This window comes from Gossypium raimondii, chromosome 6, assembly GCF_025698545.1.
Source record: "Gossypium raimondii isolate GPD5lz chromosome 6, ASM2569854v1, whole genome shotgun sequence".
NCBI classification, from domain to species: domain Eukaryota; kingdom Viridiplantae; phylum Streptophyta; class Magnoliopsida; order Malvales; family Malvaceae; genus Gossypium; species Gossypium raimondii.
The window spans coordinates 7240131-7257888 of NC_068570.1; the positions used below are offsets into that span (position 1 = coordinate 7240131).

General features: G+C 38.8%; 4 protein-coding genes and 1 long non-coding RNA gene across 7 annotated transcripts; 2 read left to right on the forward strand and 3 right to left on the reverse strand.

Moving 5' to 3' along the window:
• Positions 1–247: 247 nt before the first annotated feature.
• LOC105773552 (uncharacterized) lies at positions 248–3690 on the forward strand. Its single transcript, XM_012595548.2, has 3 exons — positions 248–1061; positions 1710–1894; positions 2927–3690. The coding sequence occupies exons 1-3, from the start codon at positions 539–541 to the stop codon at positions 3458–3460; spliced, it is 1242 nt and encodes a 413-aa protein (XP_012451002.1). The 5' UTR covers positions 248–538; the 3' UTR covers positions 3461–3690.
• On the reverse strand, positions 3677–5937 carry LOC105773554 (uncharacterized). Its single transcript, XM_012595549.2, has 5 exons — positions 5821–5937; positions 5481–5732; positions 5004–5255; positions 4545–4781; positions 3677–3971 (listed from the first exon to the last, which is right to left on the reverse strand). The coding sequence occupies exons 1-5, from the start codon at positions 5929–5931 to the stop codon at positions 3795–3797; spliced, it is 1029 nt and encodes a 342-aa protein (XP_012451003.1). The 5' UTR covers positions 5932–5937; the 3' UTR covers positions 3677–3794.
• Positions 5938–5971: 34 nt separating this feature from the next.
• Positions 5972–10534, reverse strand: LOC128031939 (uncharacterized). The gene is made up of 4 exons (XM_052631962.1): positions 8468–10534; positions 7151–8383; positions 6905–7066; positions 5972–6826 (listed from the first exon to the last, which is right to left on the reverse strand). Exons 2-4 carry the CDS (start codon positions 7988–7990, stop codon positions 5972–5974), a joined length of 1857 nt encoding a protein of 618 aa, XP_052487922.1. The 5' UTR covers positions 7991–8383; positions 8468–10534.
• LOC105771720 (uncharacterized) lies at positions 8067–10318 on the reverse strand. The gene is made up of 3 exons (XM_012593123.2): positions 9145–10318; positions 8468–8920; positions 8067–8383 (listed from the first exon to the last, which is right to left on the reverse strand). Exons 1-3 carry the CDS (start codon positions 10316–10318, stop codon positions 8067–8069), a joined length of 1944 nt encoding a protein of 647 aa, XP_012448577.2.
• A 3626-nt stretch (positions 10535–14160) lies between the features above and the next one.
• On the forward strand, positions 14161–17151 carry LOC128041835 (uncharacterized). 3 transcript variants are annotated; one of them, XR_008196724.1, is made up of 3 exons: positions 14161–14202; positions 15875–15962; positions 17013–17151. It is a non-coding gene; the product is annotated as an uncharacterized LOC128041835 (long non-coding RNA). The 3 variants fall into 3 exon arrangements; XR_008196725.1 differs by lacking the exon at positions 14161–14202 and adding an exon at positions 15041–15082; XR_008196726.1 differs by lacking the exon at positions 14161–14202 and adding an exon at positions 15569–15610.
• Positions 17152–17758: the final 607 nt, after the last annotated feature.

The window sequence follows — 17758 nt, forward strand, 5'->3', positions numbered from 1 at the left end:
ACAACATAATAGTCTTACCATTGGGATAAAAGTTTATTCATGAATTATATATTTGAAAATAAAAACACATGTATTAAAAAAGTAAATACCTATTTTAGTAAAAGAAGGTATATGCATACCAATACGATTTTGATTAACTTGATGAGAGAAGAGCTAAAACGGCAAGAAACAGTGACGTGTGGCGATATGGTAATGTTATGTTAAATCCAATAAATATAAAAGAAAATAGGGAAAGCGATGAAGGGAAAATTAAATAGAAGAGTGTCCAGAAAAAGGCAAAAAACTAACAAACGAAGCAATGGATAGATAAATTAAAGCCTCTCCTCTCCGCCAACTAACGCTAAAACAACGCCACCGCCACCGCCACTCACTTCTTCAACTTCAACTCTTTTTCATTTTTAATTCAATTTTATTTATTATAAACAAAAGAAAAAATAAATTTCTAGAAAGAGGGAGCAAAGCTGAACTTTATGCTCTTTTTCTTTCTCAAATTTCAGCTAACTGTAAAAAGTAATAATTATAATACTAATATTCCATAATGTCTTGGCTGTTGAAGTCTCTCCAATCCGAAGTTCCTCGTTCGCCCACGTCTTCACCAGATCACAGTCCCACCAAGCTAAACGGCGGCGTCAAGGACGATCTTTCTCTCATCGGGGAAACCATAGGCCGCCAACTACGTGGAGTCGCTGCGTTCTTAGCACCGCCTCCTTCGCCGCCTTCCGTCACCGCCTCCGAGGGAGGACTAGAACAGGAACAAGTACAAGAGCCGCAGTCAGATAAGCTCCTGGGGATCCGCAACGATTTGGCGGAGATCGGTGGCAGCTTCAAGAGCGGGCTTTCGTTATTATCAAGTAACAGAGCGGTGACGGAGATCTCTAGATTCGCTTCGAGTTTATTACAGTTCCCGGATCAAGATGATCATGGTGGTCATGATGAGGATGATGACGATGAAGATTACGATGACGGAGTGCCGGGAATTACCGATGAGGTGATTAAATTTGTTAAAGAAATTTCCAACCGACCAGAGCTCTGGACTGATTTTCCTCTCTCTTTACATAACGGTATTTTCTTTTAAAACCTTTTAATCTCTTCAAAACTAAATTTTCTGTATATTGCATTTGTTTTACTTAATTATTGTTAACACCTAGTTAGATTTTAAGCTAGGGACTTTAATTGGTTCTCCAAAGTATTAAGTTTTCAAAATCACATCTATAATCTGTTGTAGTAGCAAGGAAGGTCAAATGCAGAATAGACTAGGCTTATTTGTTTTGTTATTTGAGGCAGCTTCCTCCATTATTTGCAGTACTTGACCTTTTCTACAATTGTGGAACATTAGATTAGTTATTTTCATCATTAGAAGGGATTTCCTATGCACTGTTTCTGGTGTTGCTTAATTCGCCATTAGAGTAAAATGTGCATAAGGCCAGCGTGACTTATGCATTGAATGCAATATTATCAAGGGGGCGTTGTTAGTCTTGTTTGGTTGAATTGGCTTGCTTATGGCTGGCATTCAAGTGGGAAGTTCTGATTTGTGCGCTGTGATGAGATTAAGGCTCCACTACTTTGGACCATAGTCTTCACGTCATAGGAGCATATTATATAAGGGTATTTGGGGAGAACTTACCCTTTAGCTTCTTTTCTCTTTTCCAGTTCTTCCACGAAAGCTAATGGAAATTTATGGGTAACAAGGTATTGGCTTATTACTGCAGATTTCAAAATGTCTGAGGATCAGATAGAACATGCTGAAAATGTCGAACACCTAGTCCCAAGTTTTGAAGCACTTAGAGTTGGCCTTCAGCATAACTTGGGAGACGAAAGGTTTTGGATGATATATTTCATATTGTTGCTTCCAAGACTGAATGAGCATGATTTTGAGGTTCTATCAAGCCCTGAGGTAAGAGATCTAATATATTTATATTGTTTTGTTCAATTGTACTTGTTTTCCGTTTATCATCCTTTCTGCCACAAAACACACACCTCTGGTATGGGAGATGTAGGACTAATATAGACGCATGTTATATTGCTTTTCAACTTAGTTCATCCAACATTATGCTTTGTTTGAGAAACATGTTCTTGTTTCTGGAAGAGCTAATAGCCTGATGCTGTTTGTTCAATTACATATTCCTGTATACATTGTCGGTGCATGAACACTGCAGTCGTTGTGTAGTAATTATGCTCAATTTGTATTTATGTAAATAATGTCTATAGTATACATATACTTGCTACTACTTTTGAAAGTTTTGTGGTCATCTTTGCAACTACTAGAGTGCCCTGCTGAAAACTCCATGAAATGGGCCCACTATCTTCTGAATCCATGATCTGCAACTTATGGAGCAAAAAATCACACCCTCAACTTCATTCTATTCTTCATTTCCCTAAGAAATGCTTCTCCTTTATGTTGCTCTCCATTTTGGAGTGGAAAATTTATAATATTTGAGGCATCAGCTACTGGAGCTGATTTTGGATTTGGTTGAAAGATTGCAAACAAAGGAATAAGCATTCTTGGCTGGACCTTAGTGGTGAAACAAGCAATGGTCTAGACATACTGAATATTTTCAAATGGGGGAGAGCATTGAGGTTAGGATTTTAAATTTTGTATGGAGTTCCCTTCTTTTCTGGTATAGAAATGTTGTGAATCCCGAGAACATGTTTACTATCTTTAATCTGCAAAGCAATGACTAAGTTGGTTCACTAAGTTGGTAGGGACTTACCAGTAGCAAATCCACCAAAATCTAGAGAAAGGAATTTAATCAAATCCACTATGGGCGTTTAGAAAATATATAATTAACATTTTCTCCTTCAGTATATTCTCTTTTATCTCCAATGATATGCATGTGTTTTTTCTTGTGCACTCCATTTTAACTACTTTATATGGATGTTTTAAGCAATCAAAACCATTTTAATGAAGGTTGTACTTATGTTGCAGGTTATTGAAACTAGAGACGCACTTTTGCAGAAGCTGCAAAAGAATAAGAATGTACAGGTTGAAAATAGTAGTCCAGATGCATCTCAACAGAGTGGCAATTTTAGTGAGACAAAACGAGAAACTTTTGTATCTGAGGAAAAGGTCAGTGAAATCGTAAATGTGGCAGAAGGATTAGAGATTACCTCCAGCGAGGACAACACTGAGCAATGGTTAGAAGAAGCAGAATTTTCCAGTGGAAGTTCCCTGAGCATCAAGAAAAACCTGGAACATGAAGAAGATGTTTCATTCAGTGATCTGGAAGACGATGATACCGATACTTCTAATAGAGCATCAGTGCGTAAGTCAACACAGCATGACAAAGCTCTTCCATCCAGTGGATCCAATGACTGGGTTCAGCTGAACAAGAGACTAGAAACTCGTGGTGCTTTGCAGAAAGCAGGCCAAACAAGTTGTCGAGATAAAGATTCTGAAGGTGAGGAGTCAAATGACTGGCTCACTGATGATGATTTCGTCGACGTGGTAAGAGGGAAATGAATTTCTGATTCACTCTAAAGTTTCACAAACCCTTTTCTACCTGTAGAACTTCTGTACTTGTGGGAATCAGACCATCACATAATTGTGTTTTAATAAAGTAAAAGCGGTCAACTTTAATCCTGTTACTGGTAAAATTTGTATATAATATTTGATACATTGGTTTGTAAATTGCAGCTGCCAACTCATTGCGTTGGTTGTTTTATTTATTGGTTCATATTGTTTTTCCCTCATTGTGATGGTTGATTATGTATAATTTTCTTAAGTGATTGTTTCAGTTACAGCTTTACATTAGGAAGACAGGTGTACATGACTGAGTAATCTCATTGCGGTTTCATCACAGAAAGTTTCTCCGAAGTTGTTGGGTAGCTTGGAATATTCGTAAGCAATTTTCATGGATGTTTAGCAGTGCTTGCAGTTGCTCCATTGGCAGATTTTCCTGGACAAATCCCATGAGGCTGGTAATTTTTTGCCTTTCTTCATGCAGTGAATTCTCAAGGGATTGGATCTTCCCCTGCACAAAATTTTTAGACACCAATTTTTAGGATTTGATCTCCATATAAAGAAATTCAAAATACAGCAAGGCATACAACTAAATCACCATGTTGGAGAGGTTAGTCTGTTACTTTCCAATGTACCCTTAAATCATCATTAAATTTAAGCATGGAACCTAATCAAGAATTTGTGGGTCCTAAAGCATGTGTACTAGAATGTAATAGCAAAAACAAGTGATGGACCGGACACAGGCAAATGTAGGGCAAAGAAAACCAAGTGCGAATGTCGTAGAGGAAGAGACATTCCATCACATTGGCATGAATTTGGCACCATTGTAATCTTTGATTGGTAGATATGGATGTATCTAGCACGAGTATATGCGGATTATATCCCTCTAACCATGCCCAGGAATGTGTTAAAACATAGGTGCCAGGCATAGGTGCTTCAAAAAAATAAAAGGTCGGAGCAACATAGGTTGTAGTGGGACAACATAGGTTGTGATTGGGGAAGAAGGAAGAGCGGAGAAGCCAGTTTACATATAGATTATCCAAACCAGAAAGGTTTCATGAAGAGAAAGTAAGAAGAAACAAACCATCGATATATCCAACCGCTGTTTCAGCTCATAATTATGGGTCTTGTAGTATTCAATTTCTTCTTCCTTTTGTTTCTCCTGTCTCAACCTATGGAATTCATCTAAAAGTGGCCGTCGTGCTGCTTCTTTAGCTTCATTCTGTGAAGTCAATCTTCTTGATTGTTTGGCCAAGTTTTTCTTCTCAGCTTCTGCAGTCCTCAGCTTTTCAGCAAGATCATTCTTCTCTTGAGCTACTGCCTGCATCATTTAAGTTTTCACCACAGTAAGATGACTCCTCAAAGGCAAAGGGCACTTGGAAACATTTTACAGCCAATAGAGGCTTTTGTCCTTCTGCGAAGATACTCTAGCAAGGACAACCAGGTCAGATGCAAAACAAAATTGAACTGAATGTGAAGTTTTAGATTTATGGTAGAAAGAACCATTATCATAACTGAGACCCAGAGAAAGTAAGAGACAAACCTGCAAACTATTCAACTTCACTTCCAGCTCATTATTATAGTTCTTACAGCGTCCAATTTCCTCTTCCTTCTCCTGTTTCTCTCTTTTGATCTGCCTAAGTTCTTGCTTCAACGTCTGGACTTCATTTGAAAGTGACTGTTGTTCTGCTTTTTGAGCTCCAACTTCTGTTCTCAATTCTTCAACGAATCTGTTCTTATCAGCTTCAGTCTTCCTCAGCTTTTTAGCAAGATCATTCTTCTCTTGAGCTACTTCCTGCATCATTTAAGTTTTCACCACAGTAAGATGACTCCTCAAAGGCAAAGGGCACTTGGAAACATTTTACAGCCAATAGAGGCTTTTGTCCTTCTGCGAGGATAATCTAGCAAGGACAACCAGGTCAGATGCAAAACAAAATTGAACTGAATGTGAAGTTTTAGATTTACGGTAGAAAGAACCATTAACATAACTAGGACCCAGAGAAAGTAAGAAGAAACAAACCTGCAAACTATTTAACTTCACTTCCAGCTCATCATTATAGTTCTTACAGCGTCCAATTTCCTCTTCCTTCTCCTGTTTCTCTCTTTTGATCTGCTTAAGTTCTTGCTTCAACATCTGGACTTCATTTGAAAGTGACTGTTGTTCTGCGTTTTGAGCTTCAACTTCTGTTCTCAATTCTTCAACGAGGCTGTTCTTATCAGCTTCGGTGGTCCTCAGCTTTTTAGCAAGATCATTCTTCTCTTGAATTACTTCCTGCATCATTTAAGTTTTTCCTCAGTACGCTAAACAAAGGGCCAATGCAAACATTTTTACAGAAATTAAAGGCTTTGTTCAAAAAAACCTTTTTCTCATTGGAGAGCTTCACGAACTTATCTTTCTGTTTAGACAAAGTATCTTGAATTACTTGAAGCTTTTCAGAAAGTTTCTTGTTTTCCAGAGTAGATCTATCCATTTCAAGGCTCATTTCAGTCTGTCGTCAAAGAAAAAATTAGTTAAAAAGCAAGTTTGTTTTTCACTATTCGAATTGGTAAGAAATTATATTTAAGTACCATATGGTGAAGAGAAGTAACTTCAGCCTCACGAAGACATTGTAAGAAAATTGATTCCTCTATCTTCCTTCTTTCAAGGTCAGTTTTGAGGTCTTCCTCAACACGCCTATATTCATCATTTCTAGTATCTAACTTGCTCTGAAGGGCTGAGAGGTTAGAATTAGCTAGTTGAAAATCATCTCTGGCCATGCTTACAACTAGTTCAGCAACTTTACATTCCTTGTGCACCAAGAAAACCAACACATCCAGACTAGTTTCGAAGCAATTATTAGCCGCACTCATTGCATGGTCAACCAATTTTCTCAGCATCTTCTTCTGATAATTCTCATCATTAGACAGTTTAAACAATATTGAATAAAACTTTCTCAGAAACTCAAGCACTGGAGGACGTCTAGATTGGAGCAACTTATCAGCAATACCAAAAACCAAAATAAAAGCTCTTTCAGTATATGAAGAACCCCATTTTTCCATCTCTGCCAAATGATGTGTGATGAATCCATTTGCAATACCTTTCTCAAAAGCCCGCATAGTTTGATTAGCAATAGAGGGTATGGCCAGCATCTTTAACAACATAAAGATATCAGAAAAATGGTGACCTCCTGCATTCAAACTCTCAGTTGCCGGCCCATGTTCACCAGATGACAGGCGTTCTTGGTCAACTGAAAAGACGGAATCAATTTTTTGTAACATGGTTACTGCAAGGTCATCAGAACTATTCAAAGATTTTGCAAGGCGATCCAGCACAAAAGGTGAAACATCAGCTCCTAAATGCTGTAACTTTTGACGGACAATACTTACCTACAAAGAAGAAAAGATAAACACATTCAAAGAGGGGTTTCTAAGGGAAATAAATAAAAACTATGTTCTAATTCTCACTGCTAAAGGGATATCCTGACACTGAGATGCAGCTTTAAATAATAAGGCGATTGCAGCTCCAAGTGCTTCACCGTTTAAATCATCCACAACATTAGAGGCTTGAAGAAATACACTTTTCCAAACATCCATAGCCAACTTCAATTGACACATGGCCTCAAGAACCTGAAAAACAAAATGTTTGATTCTAAACTCCAGCAAACTAAGTATTATAAGATCATCAGGTGAAAACAGATGAAGAGGTCTCACAAGTAGTCGCATTGAAGAGTCTGCGTCTGTCTCTTTTAGCTGACATAAAATAGCAGAACCAACAACATTATGATCAAACTGACATGCTAATTTTGGCAATAAAGAAACAAGATCTGGTAGCAGATGCTTGGGAGCTTCTCGTAGTACTGCTAAAACTTTCTGCACAAAGTGACACTCTTGGCTTTGCTCTAAGGTAACTTGTGTAACTTCATCATTTAGAGCCTTTAATGACTTTACAATAAGCCTTAAGGTCTCCTCAGCTGACTCAGAAGTAGAATCATGCTGTCCAAGAATAGCTTCCCCCGAAGTATTACTACAATTGTCCATACACTTTCCAGTACCAAAGAATGTCTCACGTATTAATGATCGAACAGTATTTGCTAAACTACTTTGCCTATTTAATTTAGTTTGAGAGCTAACTTCATTGGTATCTTGACATGATTCTGCATTTGTATCAGTTGCATCCTCACCGGATGTTCCTTGTAATCGCTGGCAACAGTCAACCATCACATCTAAAAGTGCATTCTCAATTTGCTGATGTAGGGACTCAACACCGGTGGTTGAAGCAACTAACTTGGACATGAATTTATCTGGACCAACATCTATCTGCCCTGTATCAATGCATCCAAATATTCTGCGAAAAATATTATTTGGTTTTACAGGGTTGTGGTAAAGCCGCATTCCAATCAAAATTCCAGCCATTATGAAAAGATCATTTCTAAATTCTTTTTTCAGAATAATAAAGTGATCTCCTTCCATTGCAAGAATCTTCCCGGTCTTGTCCTCATTATCTCCATTTTCTTGAAGCTCATGTGATTTAACATCACTTGGAACCTGCATGAAACATTCAGCTATAATTGGACAAACATAGCATCAAATAACAGGTAAAAGTTACAGAACGAAGATCCAAACAAACTCAAATCAAAAGCTTGTTAACCCTTACTTTTGAAAGATCCAACAACGGACAGTAATCAAGGATCTCGCAAACAAAAGTAGCCATCTCACCGGTAACAAACCCAGCACTGGATTTCAGCATATCAGATAGTTCCATGAACAGCAGTCGCCCATGACTATCACTAGTGTCTGTACGTAGACAGGACCCCTTGGAGATACTTTTGGCAGGGTGCTTTTTATTAACCACAGTCATCTTGTATCTAACATAAAGATTCTCAACCAAATCTGATGGATCACACTCCAGGTATGCACATAGGTTGTCAGATAATACACATACCCCTGCATATTATAAATTAGAAAATTACCAAACTATCTACTGGCAAAAGGAACAGAAAAACAACAAAAAGTTACATACTGTCTTACCTATTCGGAGCTTTAGTTTATCAACCTGGAAATATTTGCTGCATATATCGTTAATCATCGATGATGTTTGCTGGAAGGCTACGAAATTTTTCATTTCCCAAGTGATTGTGCACCTTCCCTTTTCTCCATCTTTATTGCTCGACTCTAGGACATCCTGAATTTCTAAACTCTCCTTCAATATAAGAATATCTGCATTAAACATAACAGTATCCTCAACCAAATACCCTGAACCCTTATTAAAGAGAGTTGCAAGAGTCAAAAATTCAGGCCACCCCCATCTTTTTGCAGCTTCTGAGAAACGCCCCTGTGTTTCCGTAAAAATAGAATTGTCTTTATTCTTCTTATTCACAACGGATAGCCGACAACGGGCAAAACAACTCCAATCCTGGGTGGCATCTTGAGGACCCGAAGCTTCAATAATCATCGAAAGGTAGATCGGTTTTTGATATTGCCCTGGTGTCAAACAATTCTATCAGTTCTGTCCTTCATTCTCCAACAGGTGTAAGTATGAATAGTACAACTGTACATGTATATGGATTAAGCGTTGTTTAGCTACTTTCTCATTTATTCTTCAAACTTGCATGACCATCATCTTTTTCCATTAACAACTCAGAAAGCAAAAATGTAGACATGAATGTAAGAAAGAAAACTTCAAAGTAATGCTTCACATTGGTTACCTCTGGGAAAAACAATCAAGCGAAATTCGTGATCCTCAACCTGAAACTTACTGCTCTCAACAGACACTCCTATCATCTTTTCATTCTTCAGAATATCCTTCAACCTTGTAAAATTTTCAATCTTCCAGGTACAACTGCCACTTTTGTTGAAGGCACCAAATTTTTTAAAGCCAGATGTAAGGACAGCAGCAGAATCTTTGATTGCTTTGAAAGATACCGTGAACTCCACCGTATTGTTCATAACAAATCCATTATTGGGTCCAATCAAATCGGATATCTTCATATAATCAGTCCAACCTAGAGCTGGAGTTGTTTTATTTAATCTCCCATACGAGTCCTTATGCATATGACTCCGCCATGCCTTTTGACTCAAAACAGATATACGAAACAAGCACCAAGAAGGCTTATTATGACCCATGCATTTAGGACATGTGTGCATCTCATTAGCTTCCAAAAACAAAGACAGACACTCAACTCCATTAACCTTGGTTGTAGAGGCACTAATATGAGCAAAACCTCGCCCAAGAAGAAAAACAGCGCTACTCATCTGCTGGCGGGTCTCGATCATTTCCTTAAAGAAACTAAAATTTTTAATCTTCCATTTAAATTTCCCGGCCAAAACAATAGTGTCACAACTTAAAGAATGCGCTGAATAGTCGACCATCTCAGTGTCATTGTTACCGTCCCTTGAAAATGAAAATGAAAATGACTCATCCAAAATGGAAATTTCAATAGAACAATGCAAAGAACCGTTCTTGAAAAACCCTGATCTTGGACCAAAAACAGAACTAGCAAGTTGTAAGCTACCGCCGGTAGGAATATTTGTATTCCTGGTAAACAAAGTAAACTTAAACGCTTTGGTCAAAGACTTTGACTCATCTTCATGGTTCAAAATGCTTAGTTTATAAGACGCCAAGGGACCGAATCTGAAAGAGTAACTTGGAGAGTTGATTCTAACTTGAAGTGAAAAGAAAGCGTCAGGGCCTAGGGCAAGGGCAAGGGCAAGGGCATCGCTTCCTGGGACTATCACGGAGCGGAATTCAAAGTCACCCATTTCAAACCAAGGACTGCAAATCATTTTCTCGGGCTGAAGTTCTGGGTTGTAAGGGACTGTCCATTTGGCAAGACATGAATGTTTACCGCGGTGCTCTAGGGTGATCCCAGGTTCCGCCATCGATGGGTTGAAGAAGACGATGACGTGGTGGGTTCTTGTTCCTTCGTTTTGGGTTTTGGCGAGGTTTTACGTTGACGTATTTAAGTTAACATTTGTAGAAGGACTGTTTCTTGGGATATGTAAAGAAAAAAGAAGCTTTAACTTGACAAGAAAATGGGGTTCATGCAGGGTTTTTCTTTTTGGGGTTCTTTTAATTGGTTGTAGCTATCCGTTTCCTTTCAGAATCTGTTTGTTTGGTGAGAAAATAGGAGGGAAAGCTTCGGCTTTAAATCTAATCTTATAATTTATATTTGAAATTTATTTAGTATATTAAATACTTTTAAAAATAGTGGGAAATTCAAAATAATACATACTGATTTCAATTAGAAGTACAGTGCGTTTATCGGTGTAGTATTAACTATTTTATATTTTACTTAAGTTGATATATCTGTTAATTTAATCGTGCATTTTATTTAAAAATTCGAGCTAATAATAGACAATCATATCATATAAAACTTTTTTTTAAAATCATATTTTTTCCTTTCTTTTTCTTTATAGGGTTTGACAATACTAGCAATATTTAAAATTCTCCCTTCCTCTCGAGGTTCAGATGCTAGTGTTTAATTATGTTGACACTATTTTTTTGGATGAAAACGGGGTCGACTTGGGTTTTGAAAATGAAAATGAAAACGGGAGTCGCCACCAATCCTTTTTGATAAGGTGTGATTGGGTCACCTTGAAAAGTGGTTATTTTTAATAAACGATTTGATTTTATTAAAACAACAGTTTTGGTCCACGAAATTCAGAAAAATGGGTTCGGGAGTCGGTTATGCACGAGGAAGGATTAGCACCCTCGATACGCCCAAAATTGGTACCTAGTTGATTACTTAATGTCTTAATGTCGAAAATTGAGAACTTTGGAGAATTTTAAAAATACGACCATTTTATTAAAACGTTGAAAATTTTCAAGTAAAATGGGATATTTCACGTTATTCGAGAAAGAGACTCATATCCAGTAAGTTAGGACACAATGTCTCGAATTCCCGATACGCGAATAAAAAAAAGCTTATTTAAAAGATATTTAATTATCTTGGATTTAAAAAAGGGATCACGACCAGTAAGTTAGGACACGATCCTTTTTTAATTCCCGATATCGTTTAAAACTTGAGTTAAAAAAATCGTGTAATAAAGTTTAAAAGAATATTCAATTGTTTAAATCAAATGAAGAAATCGCAACCCAATACGTTAGGGCACAATTTATCAAAATATTAAACATTGAATATTACATTTATTTCGAAAAATCCTCGTTTCGAGAAAACAACGTGTCACATCCAATGCGTTAGGACACAACATATTGAATTCTTGATAACGAGCTTTTTATCATTTTTAAAAGAGTAATCCCGATTATTTAGATTCAACGAAAAAAATCGGAACCCAATACGTTAGGGCTCGATTCTCTCGAAGATCTAAAATACGAATATTACTTATATTTTAAAAGTTCTTTTTGAAATCTAAATAAAAATGGGTGTAATGAAACAATGATGATAATGTATGTAAAATAATCACGAGCAAAATAAAATATAAATAAATAATGAGAACAATATATAAAAATACCAAACAGACAAACCTAAGCAAGATAAAATAACAATAGCGGATATGTACATGAAGAAAATAAATAAAGATATATATATGAATTATAAAAATAATGGAAATATATAAAACATGTATATATGAAAGTATGTATATATATAAATTAAAGAGTATATAAAAAGTATAGAATTACGTGTCTATATATATGAAAATTAAGAATATGTATATAAATATATATGTATATATAAGGTATAGAAAACATATATATAAAAATACATATATAAAGGAGTATAGATATATAAGAAAATATAAACATATATATAAAATAAGGCGTAAAGATATATAAATAGTTATATAATAGTAATATAATAGGACAAGTTTATTTAAATTTAAATAAGTGAGAAATAAAAATATAACAATAATAATATAAGGCTAATGGTATAATATAATAGTAATAACAAGATTAAAAATAGTTAGTTTAACAGTAAAATAGCTAAAACAAAAAGGATTAAATTGAAAATAAACAAAATCTTAAGGGGCGAAATCAAAAATAAAAAACGGATTAAATCGCGACGCGCGTAACAGGAAGGGGACTTGAAAGGCAATATTCTCTGTCGATGGAACGACACCGTTCTGGTAGACCCGTGCGCATGGTCTCTGGACCATATTAAAACAGAAGAAAATTCTATGTGGCCAAAATAAAAAAAATAAAAGGATCGCATCGAACACGCCACAAAGGAGGGGGGACCTATGGCGCAAATATCCCCTGAAAGCAAAACGCGCGGATCCTTCCCCCTAGGTCGGGTCACCGCGCGAGTCAGAGACCAAAACGACGCCGTTTTGGTCTTTGAACCCTAGATTCAAAAACAGCGCTGCGTTTACTGAGGTATTTAAACCCATTTTGCTTCACAAAAACATTTCAGACACCTCTCTTAAAAAATAAAATAAAAAAAACCCTTTTTTCCTCTCAAGAGGTCCTGCCCTTTGGGGTTCTAAGGCCCCTGTTACGCCGCCGCTCTGCTCGCCACACTGCCACCGCCTCCGACGGCCGATGAAGCGCTAGAGAGGCGTTCGAAGTTCCTTCCCCAGTGAGTCTTTTTTTTATTTTTCTCTTTTTTTTTGTTTTCGTATATATATAAAATAAAATAAAAATAAGAGTAAATATCTAGATAAATACCTAAAAATCGAGATAGAAACTTGAAGGTGTCCTTTTTATTTTCTGTTTTTAAAAAGAAGCCCTCCGTTACAATGGTTTCAATCGGTTTTTTTATACCGATTTCAAAACAGAAAAATCCCCCTTTACATTGGTTTGAATGGCTTTATATAGCCCTAATACATTTTTTATATTATTTGTTGTCTTTTCTTCTTGTAGATGGCAGTGCAAGTGGAGGGGTCTTGGCTGGCAGCAATGTGGAGCGGTGGTGGCAGAGTTGGTGGTGACAGAGGCGGCAGCAGTAAAAGAAAACCCTAGGTACGCCGCACCTAGGGTTAGGGTTACCCTTCTCTCTTTTTTTTTGTTTTCTTATTTGGGCTGAATTTTTTATTGGGTTTGTGATTTTGGGCCTGTTGTATTTGGTTTGTTGGGTTTAGGTTGGTTATTGGGTTGATTGGGCTAGTGTTGGGTTTGGTCAGTTGGGTAGGTCAAAATGGGCCCGTACAGCTGCCCCTCTTTGGTCGTTGTCGTGTAATGATAACAGAGCAAAGACTAAGAAAGGCCCATTTTGCCCGGCCTCGCCGATTCTTGACTTGTTCTGGTGCTTTTCTTTCTTCAAGTAGCTTCACTCCAGTCCGCTGTAACTTCAAAAAGATGAGACTTGTAGCTTCAATCCACTCTGTTGTAACTTTAGGGGGTGAGATCTGCTGTTGTAGCTTCAATCTTTTTAATTGCAATGTCAGGGAAGTAAGATCCGCTGTTGTAGCTTCAATCTGTTCCACTACAACGCTAGGAAAGTAAGATCCGCTGTTGTAGCTTCAATCTTTTTAACTGCCGGGGAAGCAAGATCCGCTGTTGTAGCTTCAATCTGTTCCACTGCAACACTAGGAATATAAGATCCGCTGTTGTAGCTTCAATCTTTTTAACTGCCAGGGAAGCAAGATTCGCTGTTGTAGCTTCAATCTTTTTAACTGCCGGGGAAGCAAGATCCGCTGTTGTAGCTTCAATCTGTTCCACTGCAACGCTAGAAAAGTAAGATTCGCCATTGTGGCTTCAATCTTTTAAATTGCAATCTATGGTTTCCTCGATCTGTTTCGCTGTCATTACAGGAAGGCAAGATCTTTTGTCTTCAACCAGCTCCATCACAACCGAGAGAGGCAAGGTTTGTGTCTTCGACCTGCTTCGCTGTCAATACAGAAAGGCAAGATCTATTGTCTTCAACCAACTCCACCACAACCGAGGGAGGCAAGGTTTGTGTCTTCGATCTGCTTCGCTGTCAATGCAGGAAGGCAAGATCTTTTGTCTTCAACCAGCTCCATCACAACCGAGAGAGGCAAGGTTTGTGTCTTCGACCTGATTCGCTGTCAATACAGAAAGGCAAGATCTTTTGTCTTCAACCAGCTCCATCACAGCCGAGAGAGGCAAGGTTTGTGTCTTTGACCTGCTTCGCTGTCAATACAGGAAGGCAAGATCTTTTGTCTTCAACCAGCTCCATCACAACCGAGAGAGGCAAGGTTTGTGTCTTCGACCTGCTTCGCTGTCAGTACAGGAAGGCAAGATCTTTTGTCTTCAACCAGCTCCATCACAACCGAGAGAGACAAGGTTTGTGTCTTCGACCTGCTTCGCTATCAATGCAGGAAGGCAAGATCTTTTGTCTTCAACCAGCTCCATCACAACCGAGAGAGGTAAGGTTTGTGTCTTCGACCTGCTTCGCTGTCAATACAGAAAGGCAAGATCTTTTGTCTTCAACCAGCTCCATCACAATCGAGAGAGGCAAGGTTTGTGTCTTCGACCTGCTTCGCTGTCAATACAGAAAGACAAGATCTTTTGTCTTCAACCAGCTCCATCACAATCGAGAGAGGCAAGGTTTGTGTCTTCGACCTGCTTCGCTGTCAATACAGAAAGGCAAGATCTTTTGTCTTCAACCAGCTCCATCACAATCGAGAGAGGCAAGGTTTGTGTCTTCGACCTGCTTCGCTGTCAATGTAGGAAGGCAAGATCTTTTGTCTTCAACCAGCTCCATCACAACCGAGAGAGGCAAGGTTTGTGTCTTCGACCTGCTTCGCTGTCAATACAGAAAGGCAAGATCTTTTGTCTTCAACCAGTTCCATCACAATCGAGAGAGGCAAGGTTTGTGTCTTCGACCTGCTTCGCTGTCAATACAGGAAGGCAAGATCTTTTGTCTTCAACCAGCTCCATCGCAATCGAAAGAGGCAAGGTTTGTGTCTTCGACCTGCTTCGCTGTCAATACAGAAAGGCAAGATCTTTTGTTTTCAACCAGCTCCATCACAACCGAGAGAGGCAAGGTTTATGTCTTCGACCTGCTTCGCTGTCAATGCAGGAAGGCAAGATCTTTTCTCTTCAACCAACTCCATCATAACCGAGAGAGGCAAGGTTTGTGTCTTCGACCTGATTCGCTGTCAATACAGAAAGGTAAGATATTTTATCTTCAACCAGCTCCATCACAACCGAGAGAGGCAAGGTTTGTGTGTTTGACCTGATTTGCTGTCAATACAGAAAGGCAAAATCTTTTGTCTTCAACCAGCTCCATCACAACCGAGAGAGGCAAGGTTTGTGTCTTCGACCTGCTTCGCTGTCAATACAGAAAGGCAAGATCTATTGTCTTCAACCAACTCCACCACAACCGAGGGAGGCAAGGTTTGTGTCTTCGATCTGCTTCGCTGTCAATGCAGGAAGGCAAGATCTTTTGTCTTCAACCAGCTCCATCACAACCGAGAGAGGCAAGGTTTGTGTCTTCGACCTGATTCGCTGTCAATACAGAAAGGTAAGATCTTTTGTCTTCAACCAGCTCCATCACAGCCGAGAGAGGCAAGGTTTGTGTCTTCGACCTGCTTCGCTGTCAATACAGGAAGGCAAGATCTTTTGTCTTCAACCAGCTCCATCACAACCGAGAGAGGCAAGGTTTGTGTCTTCGACCTGCTTCGCTGTCAATACAGAAAGGCAAGATCTTTTGTCTTCAACCAGCTCCATCACAACCGAGAGAGACAAGGTTTGTGTCTTCGACTTGCTTCGCTGTCAATGCAAGAAGGCAAGATCTTTTATCTTCAACCAGCTCCATCACAACCGAGAGAGGTAAGGTTTGTGTCTTCGACCTGCTTCGCTACAGAAAGGCAAGATCTTTTGTCTTCAACCAGCTCCATCACAATCGAGAGAGGCAAGGTTTGTGTCTTCGACCTGCTTCGCTGTCAATACAGAAAGACAAGATCTTTTGTCTTCAACCAGGTCCATCACAATCGAGAGAGGTAAGGTTTGTGTCTTCGATCTGCTTCGCTATCAATACAGAAAGGCAAGATCTTTTGTCTTCAACCAGTTCCATCACAATCGAGAGAGGCAAGGTTTGTGTCTTCGACCTGCTTCGCTGTCAATGTAGGAAGGTAAGATCTTTTGTCTTCAACCAGCTCCATCACAACCGAGAGAGGCAAGGTTTGTGTGTTTGACCTGCTTCGCTGTCAATACAGAAAGGTAAGATCTTTTGTCTTCAACCAGTTCCATCACAATCGAGAGAGGCAAGGTTTGTGTCTTCGACCTGCTTCGCTGTCAATACAGGAAGGCAAGATCTTTTGTTTTCAACCAGCTCCATTACAATCGAGAGAGGCAAGGTTTGTGTCTTCGACCTGCTTCGCTGTCAATACAGAAAGGCAAGATCTTTTGTTTTCAACCAGCTCCATCACAACCGAGAGAGGCAAGGTTTATGTCTTCGACCTGCTTCGCTGTCAATGCAGGAAGGCAAGATCTTTTGTCTTCAACCAACTCCATCATAACCGAGAGAGGCAAGGTTTGTGTCTTCGACCTGATTCGCTGTCAATACAGAAAGGTAAGATATTTTATCTTCAACCAGCTCCATCACAACCGAGAGAGGCAAGGTTTGTGTGTTTGACCTGATTTGCTGTCAATACAGAAAGGCAAAATCTTTTGTCTTCAACCAGCTCCATCACAACCGAGAGAGGCAAGGTTTGTGTCTTCGACCTGCTTCGCTGTCAATACAGGAAGGCAAGATCTTTTGTCTTCAACCAGCTCCATCACAACCGAGAGAGGCAAGGTTTGTGTCTTCGACTTGCTTCGCTGTCAATACAGAAAGGCAAGATCTTTTGTCTTCAGCCAGCTCCATCACAATCGAGAGAGGCAAGGTTTGTGTCTTCGACCTGCTTCGCTGTCAATACAGAAAGGCAAGATCTTTTGTCTTCAACCAGCTCCATCACAATCGAGAGAGGCAAGGTTTGTGTCTTCGACCTGCTTCGCTGTCAATACAGAAAGGCAAGATCTTTTGTCTTCAGCCAGCTCCATCACAATCGAGAGAGACAAGGTTTGTGTCTTCGACCTGCTTCGCTTTCAATGCAGGAAGGCAAGATCTGCAACTTCATTGATCTGTTCTCTGAGGAACATGACCTGTATGTTCTATTTTATGAACCTAATTATGCTTAGTGATTAGGATGACATGATCTGAATGAATCAAATGCCCCTAATTAGATGTGTATGAATGACATTTGAATGAATGCAAAATGTTATGAAAATGATTCCTTAATGCTTAGGTTATCATCACGCAAAAGCTTATTAAAGCTTTATCACTGACGTGCTACAACGCCTTCTTACTCAGCTGGCATATCCAAAGAAACACTTAATCTGATTGCCCCCCACTGTGAACGTCAAAGTTCAATCCACTGGGACATAAAATTTGTACCATCAATCTCTCACTATAA

What these genes read in the sequence shown, in the direction of transcription:
- LOC128031939 (XM_052631962.1), bottom strand. Translation starts at nt 7,990, where the DNA reads ATGCAGGTTCCAAGTGATGTTAAATCACATGAGCTTCAAGAAAATGGA. An exon ending in ACTCTTCAATGCGACTACTT is followed by an intron (nt 7,067 to 7,150) that starts GTGAGACCTCTT and finishes TTTGTTTTTCAG; the next exon opens with GTTCTTGAGGCCATGTGTCA. An exon ending in GTCAGGATATCCCTTTAGCA is followed by an intron (nt 6,827 to 6,904) that starts GTGAGAATTAGA and finishes TCTTCTTTGTAG; the next exon opens with GTAAGTATTGTCCGTCAAAA.
- LOC105771720 (XM_012593123.2), bottom strand. Translation starts at nt 10,318, where the DNA reads ATGGCGGAACCTGGGATCACCCTAGAGCACCGCGGTAAACATTCATGT. An exon ending in CTTGATTGTTTTTCCCAGAG is followed by an intron (nt 8,921 to 9,144) that starts GTAACCAATGTG and finishes GTTTGACACCAG; the next exon opens with GGCAATATCAAAAACCGATC. An exon ending in TAAACTAAAGCTCCGAATAG is followed by an intron (nt 8,384 to 8,467) that starts GTAAGACAGTAT and finishes TATAATATGCAG; the next exon opens with GGGTATGTGTATTATCTGAC.
- LOC105773554 (XM_012595549.2), bottom strand. Translation starts at nt 5,931, where the DNA reads ATGGATAGATCTACTCTGGAAAACAAGAAACTTTCTGAAAAGCTTCAA. An exon ending in AGCTCTCCAATGAGAAAAAG is followed by an intron (nt 5,733 to 5,820) that starts GTTTTTTTGAAC and finishes TAAATGATGCAG; the next exon opens with GAAGTAATTCAAGAGAAGAA. An exon ending in TGAAGTTGAATAGTTTGCAG is followed by an intron (nt 4,782 to 5,003) that starts GTTTGTCTCTTA and finishes TAAATGATGCAG; the next exon opens with GCAGTAGCTCAAGAGAAGAA.
- LOC105773552 (XM_012595548.2), top strand. Translation starts at nt 539, where the DNA reads ATGTCTTGGCTGTTGAAGTCTCTCCAATCCGAAGTTCCTCGTTCGCCC. An exon ending in TCCTCTCTCTTTACATAACG is followed by an intron (nt 1,062 to 1,709) that starts GTATTTTCTTTT and finishes TTATTACTGCAG; the next exon opens with ATTTCAAAATGTCTGAGGAT. An exon ending in AGGTTCTATCAAGCCCTGAG is followed by an intron (nt 1,895 to 2,926) that starts GTAAGAGATCTA and finishes CTTATGTTGCAG; the next exon opens with GTTATTGAAACTAGAGACGC.